General features: G+C 36.6%; 1 protein-coding gene across 1 annotated transcript; it reads left to right on the top strand.

Annotated features, from left to right (window-relative positions):
* The first annotated feature begins 7,092 nt into the window (after nt 1–7,092).
* Nucleotides 7,093–9,975, top strand: LOC137712909 (uncharacterized). The gene is made up of 3 exons (XM_068452109.2): nt 7,093–7,511; nt 8,311–8,540; nt 9,552–9,975. Exons 1-3 carry the CDS (start codon nt 7,133–7,135, stop codon nt 9,828–9,830), a joined length of 888 nt encoding a protein of 295 aa, XP_068308210.2. The 5' UTR covers nt 7,093–7,132; the 3' UTR covers nt 9,831–9,975.
* The last annotated feature ends 1,416 nt before the right edge of the window (nt 9,976–11,391 follow it).

The following is an 11,391-nucleotide window of genomic DNA, read 5'->3' as shown; positions in this document are numbered from 1 at the left end:
GAACCTGAGGTCCCTCATTAGGTTTCTTGACGTGCCGGACCTGAATCTGCTCTTCGTTTTTCGAAATTCAATCATTTTAAAATGGTTCTGTTATTAGTCGTACTTTGTACGAAAACGTGTTTATACGTTATATATTTACGTTAATGGTGTCGTTTCTAGGTGAAACGTAATGCAAGGATCTTCGAAATCCGCGAGGTAGGTTCAACTTGACGACATGATCTGTGAGCGGGTCTTTGCTTTTAAAAAGAATTTTCTACGCATGCCTAGATTAGACTAATGCTTATAAGAATTAGCAAAATAACGAAAAATTATGAAATTATCATAAATCCTACGGGATTCAAAGGTATGTGTACCTTTATGGAATTTTAATTACGGCCATGATTAATATTTTATTTATTACTATTATGTCGATGTGAACTATCGAATCATTATGGCATGGCTATATATATGTTACTTGCTCATCGTTTGCTGCACTGGTGTCAGTACTCGCCAGGGCCAAGGCCAGTCTTTCACGTATATGTGCACATCGCACCATACACTCACTTTAGATCCATTGTAGGTGCCAGTTAGGACTCCTATGTGCTGCGCATAGCGCTAGTCTTCACATGGTTGCAGCACTATAATGTATATCATTGTTACACCCAGTCATGTTCATGTTAGAATATCTCTGCATGAACTTGTGTGTTAGCATGTGTCGATGAGCACTCGATATGATATGTTTGCTTATGTGAGATTATGTGATTACTGACGTCATGTACTTATTTATGAAATATTGTGCCGTATTGAATTCTTGACATTTTGCATGCTACGGTAAGTATTTTCTTACTATACGTAGTATGTATATTATGGAAACTATTGATAGAAGCATATTTATGCTACTTAGTTATCTTGTTTCCTTGCATTTAGTTAGTTAATTAGTACTTATTATAGTCTTTTAAGCTTTTTTCGTATTTTTTAGGTCATAATGGCAAAAGGAGCAAGAAAGTGCATTTTGGAGCTATTTGGAGCGGTTTTGGGCATGGATTTGATAGCTTAACCATGGAGCAAAGTGGATGGACGAAATTGAAGTCAAGAGAGGCTAGGAAAGGCTACAAATCTGGAGAAAGAAATTCTAATGCAAAGAAGATAAGGAAAGAGCAAGAAATAAGGAACCCTATCCAACCTTATCTTATCCTATCCTAACCAACCTTATCCTTTCCTAAATCTAACATTATCCTATATTATCCTATCCAAATCAGGTTGTGCCTTAAATCTAGCTATTTAGAAGGGATTAGATATACATTTAAACACATAAACTCAGATTTTAGAAGCCTAAGCCTTTATGTGCCGCATATATGCCATTCCTTGGAAGTTTAGGAGTTGTAATCCTTCTCCTACAAAGGTGCCGCACCCCTTAGTCTTTGTTCTTCTAGAAATCTGACCTAAACATTCTTTCTAGAAGCCTATACCTGATCCTAATTGAATGCCGCAGGTTAGTATCCCTTCCCCCCCTAGGTTTCTGCCAAACCATAACCCTTATCCCATTGGATTGTGCAATCCTTTTCCTTCAGAAATTATGCATAAATTAGCCTATAAATATAACCCTATGCCGCACCATTCAACCCGTCCATTCACTCATTCATTCATTCATACTTTTAGCCATCAAACACCACAATTCACCCTACACCACTCTCTACCACAATTTCACACCACACCATCCACCACACCTCAAGAGCCTAAATTCACACAAATCCCCATTGTGTGCAGCAAGGAAGGAAGGAGGAGCCACCTAGAGTGTTTCTAGGTGTATTCTATCTTTGTTTTTAATATTTAAGTTTAATTATCTTTGTTTTGCGAACATGAGGAGCTAAACTTGTTTTAGCTAGAGGAGACTTTGAAACCATGATTATATTTGCAATATGAATTGATTACTTTCAGTTGTGATTTCATAAATCGTGAATACAATTTACTTAACTGTTTGATTAAGAACTTATTCTTGTGTGTTGATTAAGAGGGCCGGCTTAGTTTGCATGCATGAATTTGATGCTAAAATATAAGGGAGTTTCACCTAATCGTTATGAACTTATATTTATAAGTAGTGAAGGTTGCTAGTCACAATTGTGTTAAGTAAATTCTTAGCAGGAGTATCATACTGTTCATAGTTACGAATGCCTTGTCAATGCTTATGATTTTCACAAAGCTTAATGATCTTTGATTGTATCTCTATTATACTGTTCATGTAGGAAACTATTGAAGAATAATTTGGTTGCCGATGCGTATTCCATCTAATTAATGACTTAAGGAAAATCTGAGGGTTAATTAGTGCTGTTCACGGCTAATCTGGGGTGTTGACGTTCATGGTTTATTGGAAAAGCAACTGGAAATCAATTTGTATGCAAGCGTGTCATGTGTGGAGAATGACCCTCTAGCTAGCTTATCACCCATAGTTTTCCCTAATTTCATCCAAGTTGTTTAGAGTCTTTACAATCTGTTTGTTTTTACCTTAATTTCGTCCAAAATCCAATCCCCCATTACTTTGTTGTGTCAAATTAGTTAGAATATGTCCAAATTGTGTTTTTAAGTGTTTTGAGTCAAGTTAAAAGTAATTTTCCTGCAAATCACCTTTAGAGTCTTGTTTGAGTCCTTTTTATTGTTTTGTGTTGTTTTGAGTCTTTTTAGTTTGTTTTGAGTCTTATAAGTCTAGTTAAGTGTTTTTAAGTGTAGTTTTGTGTTTTTAAGTCAGTTTAGAGTAGATTAGCATCTCTTCTAATCCCCGGCCTAAAACGATCCCTACTTTCATATACTACAATCATAGGGTTTTAATTTGAGTGTTAGAATATTTCACATCAACTATACTTGTTTTACAACGAAGGGTTATTATGTTTACGAAAATGTTTTCACAAAGATTTGTTTTTAAGCCCACTCACCCTTGTTTTTCGCCCCTCCAGGTTTTAGTGCTGAGCTTTTGTGTCGACAAGGATTCTTGGCAAATCTTGGTATTGGAGATTACCTTCGATGGTATAATTCTCATCCTACTTTATTGTATTTTACTTATGCTCTAACATCACGTGTGAAATGAGTTCATTTCCGCTCACAAGTGCACTCTTATATTTAGGCACCCTTAGCTTTAAATTTATTCACATCTTCCACATCACTACATTTATGGCTTCGTCACCCTCCAGGTGTAGGCCAGAACCGCTTGATTCAAAGTCCAGGTGGACCTTTCGGGTCGGGATGTCAATTTGAGTTGATTGTAATTTAAGTAAAATCATTCAATTCGGACTGTGCCCCTACACAATATCAAGTCTCAACAAATCAAAGCCCAAAAAGTTACCGTAAAGAGTGACTCTTTGCACACCTAAATTTAGTCTCTCTATGAATCCCATCAATTTATGTAAAAGAAAAAAACTCTTATATTCATATATAAAATTACCACAAATGACTTAGGGCTGATTTGGAATTGTGGTGCTAAAAAAAAAAAAAAACAGCTTATTAAAAAATTTGGAACATCAAATGTGTTTTGTAAAACAATTTTTTTTTTTTTTTTTAATGTTGTCAATGACAGTAGAAAAACATAGACAAGCAGAAGCATGGTAGATTTTTTTATTTTTTTTTTGTCAAAGCATAGTAATCAGTGCCCATTTAATGGATTTTTCAAATAGCAATTATATATTTTACAAAATTACAACATTTGCCCCTATCAAGCACTGCCCCTTTTTTTTTTTTTTTTTTTTTTTTTTTTTTTGTTAAAAGCACTTTTACAAAAAAGGTTTACCAAACACTCAATAACTTTATTTTTGTATTTTCACCAGCACAACAGAAACACTTTTTAAAAAAGACTATAATCTTTTCTTGCACACCCATGAAGCCAAAGTTTTGAAACCTTCAAGGAGAGGACAAAACTTGAAGCCTTGAAGGGGTGATGTGAAAATTAACTTGACACACAAATTAAACCCTAATGTCAACAATTGTAGTATACATGTAAGTAGGGATTGTTCTAGACTGAGGATTAACTAGGAATGCTAATCAACACAAATAAGACATAAAAACACTAAATTAGACTCTATAGACTCAAACTGACTCAAAACAGCAACAAACAATCAAAAAGATTCAATTCTAGACCTAACAAGTGATTTCTACGAAAATAAGACCTAACTTGACTCAAGAGACTAAAAGAAAATAGATTTTGACTCAAATAACAAGACTCAATGGAAGGGGGATTGCTTTTGACGAATTTAAAACTTAAAACAGAAACTTTGCATAAAACACTTTATAAAAACGAATTTGATGAATTGAAAAGGGTGAAAGGCTAGTTAGAGGGTCATTCTCCACACATGACATATGGTTCTTTGAAAACCATAAGCATTGACGAGACATTCATAACTATGAAAAGCATGATACTCATACCAAAGATTTACTTAACACAATCATGACTAGTGACTTCCACTACTTGTGAATATAAGTTCATAACGATTAGGTGAAACTCCCTTATACTCTAGCATCAAATTCATGCATGCAAATTAAGTGTCGACCCTTAATCAACATACATAAACAAGTTTCGATAACTCAGATAAGCAAATCACATTCAAGACTCAAGAAACAATAACTGGATGTAATCAATTCATCTAAAACATATAATCATGGCTTCGAATTCACCTCCAACTATAAAGAAATTAGTTCCTCATGTTCATCATAATTGAGAACCAAATTAAAATAAACATTGAATTAAAACTAGGATAGAAAGAACCCAAAAACACTCCACACTCTAAAGTAGGCTTGCGGCTCCCTTTGGATGGTGATAGATTGCACGGCACTCTTCTTCTCCTTCCTTCTTTGCTGCGGCACTAGGGTGATTTAGGTGTATGTGGTGTGAATTATGGTGTGAGATGGCTGAATGAATGAATGAGTGAATGGATGGATCCCCCCTACAGCACAAACTTTTATATATATATATATATGTATATATATATATATATGTATATATATATATGTATTAGGCACAACTGAAAACCCTCAGAATTAGGTCTAGGGTTTGGTAGAAATCAGGTGGGAAAAGGACTAGGGTGCACCAAAATCTGAAGGGAAAAGGATTGCTCAATCCCCTAAGGAAAAGGATTGCAGGTTCTAAAGCTTATAGAAGAGGGAGAGGCACCACCTTTCTAGGGATTCTAGAAAGGGTGGTGCGGCATGTATTTAGGGACAAATAGGGTGTTCTAATGTGAAATTAAGTCCTTTTTGCAGCTAGAATTAAGGTGGAACAAGATTAGGTTAGGATAAGGTTTGGATAAGATAAGGTTGTTTGGATAATGTTCCATGTTTCTTGCTCTTTCCTTATCTTCTTTGTCTTGAATACAGATTTGTAGCATGTTCCTAGCCTCTTTTGACTTCAAATTTGTTCATCCACCTTGCTCCATATGCAAGCTATCCCTTCCAAGCAAAAAACTGCTCCAAATAGCTCTAAAATGCACTTTCTTGCTTCTTTTGCCATTAGGACCTACAAACACACGAAAATAGCTTAAAACACTATAATAAATGGAAACTAACTACGTAAATGCAAGAAAATAAGCTAACTAAGTTGTATAAATATGCTCCTATCAAGGGGTGCCACAAATAAAATGGTTAATATTTTTTTGAACATACAATATTTTCTACACTAGATAATAGAGAGAGTGGGTTGTGCAAGTCGAAGTTTTGAAAATTATCTACACTAGGGGATAAGGGAGTGGGTTGAGCTCATAATGTGGTAGCAATAATATGATTCAAATTTGCTTTTGGTGATAATCGAATCTAAAACCTCACACTAACAAGTGAAGAAGAATACCACTAAACTGTAGTACTAAGTGACATAAAATGGTAAATATTTAAACTTAAATAATACTAAAGACGGGGACTTACAAGTTTGAGATTTACAAGGTGGACTATTTTTCGATCTTTTTGGTATTTTTCTAATCCTGAACATCTTCCCGCTTACCCTTAAATTCCAGAAAAAAAAAAAAAGGCTAAACAGCATTCTGCATAAATTAATTCATTGTGTATTAAACAGCTATTTCCGTGTAACTCCAACTTGCATAAAAAGAGATTCTTGAAAGTTTAGTAAACTATTTTGCCTGTCCAAAAAATATGTAAGAGTAAATTGGGCAACAAGGGTGTGCAAATACGAAACTTGGATGCACACAAACCATTCTATCATAATAAAATTAGTTATGATACTGTTTTAGGGAATGATAAACACACATCTTTTAGCTTTTTATGCACCTTGATTAATCATGTTCATTCTTTTTGTTTGATTTATTTAATCGAACGATTAAAGAATGAATGAAGAAATGTGTGTGATAAGCTAAAAGAGAAATGTTAAAGAGACTCTCAAAATGGGCTCTCTACCTCTTCACAATTTAATGTTATTTTCTATGTCAAAAGTATAACAGATTGTGGTAAAAGCATGAGGTTGCAGAAAATTTATAGAGTTACTTTTGTTAGCAACTCTCTAATTGCAGTTTAGAAATTGGATAATGCTAGAGATACCAAAGTTTTTAAAAAAATTTACAAACCATATGATGTGTGTCACCAATAAGAAATATGCATGTTTATCAATACTTAAGCAATAATTCAATCATTAACATGCACATAATTTAGTTTACAAAATATAATTTAGAAATTTGATCTATTGAACAGTACCACTAAAAATTACTTCCTTTTGTTTATTACAAGTTTGCTTGTTCGTGTCGAAAGAGATCCTCTCTGAATCTCTTCCATTAAGATCACCGAATCAAGTGATTCGGACCTTTGAATTTTTATCTAACGACTTACCTATTTTGATCCCTTAAAAACTATAATAATTTTTAACTATTAGATGAAAATTCAAAAGTTCGGATCACATGATCCGGTGATCTTGACGAAAGAGATCCGGATTTCTCTTTCCGTTCCTATCATCAAAGTGGGTCAAGTCAAGCCGACGACCTCACCAAACATGCTTTTGTCCAGCAAGTGCAAATATATCACTCCAAATCATGACCGTCCATATCGAAGCCACCAACGGTCAAGATTTAGCAGTATCACTTGCACATGTAACATGATAACATCACATTCACATGTAAGTATCTTCTTCCTTGTCCTATATAATTCATAGCTCATAGTTGACGACAGATTATCAAACATGGAGAATCCTCATCGAGTGTCGGACCACCTGGAGCCCTGGCGCCACCTCCACGGCAAAGTCGTCATGGTCACCGGCGCTTCCTCTGGCCTCGGCTGCGACTTGTGCTTAGACTTGGCTAAAGCTGGCTGCAGAATCGTAGCCGCCGCTCGCCGCATCGACCGCCTTCAGTCCGTGTGCGATCAAATCAACCAGCTCTCCATCACCGCTCTTTCTTCATCATCTTCTGTTGCTGATAATGGGCCTGGAGGAGGCCCGAGGGCCGTGGCTGTGGAGCTGGATGTCAGCGCCGATGGCCCAGCTATCGAGAAGTCTGTGAACAAGGCTTGGGACGCGTTTGGGCGCATCGATGCACTTGTTAACAATGCCGGTATTAGAGGTTGGTTTGGCTGGCTTTCTGCCTTTTATATTATTTGTTTTAGAGGTATTTGTCGGATTGTCCTCAAATTTCTTCCTAAACTTTAATTTTAGGTGATTACTTCCTAAACTTTTGTAATTAGTAAATTTCTTTCTGAACTTTAACTTTAGCCCTTCCTAATTTTATAAATAGCCAATTTTGCTTAGTGTTAGATTTTAAATTTTTCATTCATCTATTTTTCCATTCTTTTTGCTCTCATAGAGTTGTCATGTGTTATAGCGTGATCAAAATGGATGAAAAATTGGATGAAATTTTTTTAAAATAAATTGACTATTTATGAATGTTCAGAACTAATTGGCTAAAATTAAAATTCAAAAGGAAAATTAGCTAATTAGAGAATTTCATGAAGGTAATTGGCTAAAATTGAAGTTGAGGAAGAAATTTGCAGCTCTATACAAGTTAGTCAGGGGAGGGGGGAATTGACAAATATACCTTTGTTTTACAATTATATTTTTGGTAATGCAAATTACTTATTTGATTGTTCTTTCTGTTCATGAACTTAACAATGACGATACTCGACTATTGAATTGGACGACTGTCCCAAGTATTGTATACAACATCATCATGTGCCCTCTACCTCTTACCTCTACAGGGGGTGCGGGTGGGACTATCGGATTCGAACTGGACTAGACTCAGTCCCAATCCTGATTCCTGTCCCGTACCAATCACCAATTGTTGACCTCACAAGCACACACAACTAGTTGGTCTATAGGTCTGTGTTGGTGTATCATAAATGCTTACTACCATCTGTGTTTCTTAGGAAATGTGAGTTCTGCATTGGAACTGTCTGAGGAGGAATGGAATCGTGTTTTCAGGACAAATTTAACGGGTTCCTGGTTGGTATCAAAGTTTGTTGCTATGCGCATGCGAGATGCTGATCAGGGAGGGTCAATTGTCAATATATCCTCCATTGCTGGTCTTAATCGTGGATATCTGCCTGGAGCTACAGCATACAATTGTTCAAAGGCTGGTGTAAACACCTTAACAAAGGTATTATCTTTAACATGCTAATTGGGAAAATCATATTAATTGTGTAATTATGTTTTTGTTACTTTTGGCCTATAAATGAAATATAAGGACGTGAACGGATGCCTGCCTCCTGGGAAACATAAGGCAGAAATTGTACGAGATGACTTTTTGGAGTGCCAATAACTGTTTCCTGGGAAAAATAGACTTAGGGACCGAAATCAGCCTAGGAGTATTTCAGTTCCTTTTTAGTCTAATAGAGGAATATTGCTAGTGGACCTGTGGGCTATACCATGTACTTTCTCTTATGCCCCCTGTTGGCTATCCCACATAGGTGAGGGAAAGAAGAAAGAAAAGAGTTTGAATATGATTACCCCCACTCTAACTAGTACCGAGACCTTTTGTGATAAAACCCCACACCTGACGGATTGGGCAAGTGGTAATTACTAAGTCGGGGACAAGATTAGTGTTGTTGGAGTGGGGCCCTCGGCCTGTCAACCCAAATTCTATCACCCCCATTATAAGCCGGTTTTGATTCTTGGTCTCTTTAGTTCGTTAGTTCTAAGTCTGATTGCCAAAAGGCTTGTCATCTTCATGTGCTATTATCATCCGTCAATAAAGTGTGTTGACGCAAGGCTGTGGTTATCACAAGCTCATGGTCCGAGCGGCTCTATTGTCATATAACCAACAGACTGTTTTGACCAATGTGTTATCGCACGCAACCAGATTTTGCTTTTTGTTGCACTGGAGGATTTCTAGGAATGACGTATGAATTGATGATCTAACTTCAAACTATGTTTTATATTTTAACTGCTGGTTTATCTGTTGCCATTTTAAGATTTTATCCTCAACTTTGTCAAGTCACTGACACTACCTTTGCTTATTCTTTTCTTCTTCTCTTTTTCTCTCGTAAGTTTCATTATCTATATTTGATTATGAGTATTTTCTTAAGGAATATGTTCTATAGTTCTCTACACTTGGTAGTGTAGGTGAAAGCTTCGATGGAACTATACTGAATCTTATCATGTTAACCAGACTATGGCTATGGAGTTGGGGGTACACAAAATCAGAGTGAATGCAATATCACCTGGACTTTTCAGATCGGAAATTACGGAGGTTCTTATGCAAAAAGACTGGCTGCACAATGTGGCTATGAAAACTGTCCCTTTAAGAACATTTGGCGCTTCAGATCCAGCATTGACATCGCTAGTTCGATATTTGGTACATGACTCTTCTGAGTATGTCTCTGGCAACATTTATATTGTTGATGCAGGAGCCACCTTGCCGGGTGTTCCTATTTTCTCTTCCCTCTGAATTTTCATGTAGATTTATATTCATGTGGAACAAAAAAGAGTAGAGAAATAAACAAACGTACAACAAATACATATTGTACCACCCCTGGCAAGTTGAAGATTCAAGAATAATAGAATGTACGGCAGAATTCATTTTTGTTGGCTTACTATTACGTTTCTATGTGCATTTTTTAGTTTACAGTCGTTTTTTCATTAGCCGTAGAGTGCTACATGATAACAAAATGAAAAATGAAGTATAAAGATGAGTGGAGGAAGGATGGTGGAAGAAATGTATACGACGAAATGGTACACTGCATGAAAACTAGAAATCAAAATTGGAAAACATTTGAAGTTGTTTTCGGTTTCAAGTTTTTCTCTCGTGCAATCTCCTCTTGCTGTCGTCTCGTTGTCTTGCATGAGGTAGGTCTCACATAACATTGGTAGTTTACCTTAGCTTGGCTTGCAAGGTTGTTGAGGAACACATAACCAAAGTAGCAAGTATGATCAAATGTTTTGGAATTTCATTCTTCACAATTGTTATCAAAACGGAAAACTTAACAGAATACCAATTTCAGCAAATGTTAGAGAGAAGACTATTTAGAATGCAAACTTCTAACTGTAACGTTGCAATTCTGTCTAGGGTATGCTAAAGATTGAAGAGAAATGAGAATCGGGTTAATCGTGTGTTCAAGAAACTCTCATTATGCATGGAGTGGCTTCAGCCTCTGCTTCTAAATCTTGTATTTCCTTCTCCTTCTCGACAAGAAGGTTGTCCGTCTTTTGCAGCGCTTCATTATCGTACTCGGCTTGCTCTTCCATCACTCTTAGTTGCTGGAGTGCTTCCATATGGAGCACTCCCTTCTTCTCTTGCAGTCTTGTAATCATGGCCATTGTTTGATATGAAGCGATTGTAGAAGCATTTCTTTCTTCCTCCAACTCCTCATACAACTCGCTTGGTGATTGCTCAAGCCCTCAAGTAGCAGATAACTGTGACAGCAAGACCTTCAAATCTTCCCCAACTTTCGAAGAGTCCTTCCCAATCCATTTTTCTGCAACCACACCAGAAAAATGCCTTCCTTTACTAACAACCAGAAGCTTATAAGTGTCACTAAGATCTAGACACCCGATGTTCATTTTAATTTTGCTTTTTGGTTCTTCTAGAAAACCTTTAGGGGGGCGTTTGTTTGCCCTCACTAACTGTCATTGGACTAGACTGGACTAACTATTAGTCCAGTCCGGTGTTTGTTATCATGCGGGACCAGTCTTAATGAGACTAGCCCGAACTTGCCTACACTAAAGGCTTTACTAAGAGGTCTTAGTGAGGCCCCCCAAAAACTACGGGATTGCTAGTCCCGTCTCCCTCTTCTGCAAGTAGCATCGTGCGAACCCTCCCCCGCGCCTTTTCGTCACTGTGTCTGCTAGAAAACTCACCTTCACCTCTCTAAAACAGATGTCAAAAGTCATAGAAGATATTCCATTGAAGATTGACCTTCATATCTCTCTACAGAAACCAAGAACGGAAAAAAAGGGAAAAAAATTTCAATTCTTGCACAATCAGCAAAGAAATCAAGAAGGAAGAAAAT

Source organism: Pyrus communis, chromosome 14 (assembly GCF_041283825.1).
Source record: "Pyrus communis isolate YQ-2024b chromosome 14, ASM4128382v1, whole genome shotgun sequence".
NCBI lineage: Eukaryota > Viridiplantae > Streptophyta > Magnoliopsida > Rosales > Rosaceae > Pyrus > Pyrus communis.
The sequence above is the reverse complement of the archived record's forward strand: the minus strand, read 5'-3'. Positions and strand labels throughout refer to the sequence as shown.

What these genes read in the sequence shown, in the direction of transcription:
- LOC137712909 (XM_068452109.2), top strand. Translation starts at nt 7,133, where the DNA reads ATGGAGAATCCTCATCGAGTGTCGGACCACCTGGAGCCCTGGCGCCAC. An exon ending in TAACAATGCCGGTATTAGAG is followed by an intron (nt 7,512 to 8,310) that starts GTTGGTTTGGCT and finishes TGTGTTTCTTAG; the next exon opens with GAAATGTGAGTTCTGCATTG. An exon ending in GTGTAAACACCTTAACAAAG is followed by an intron (nt 8,541 to 9,551) that starts GTATTATCTTTA and finishes CATGTTAACCAG; the next exon opens with ACTATGGCTATGGAGTTGGG.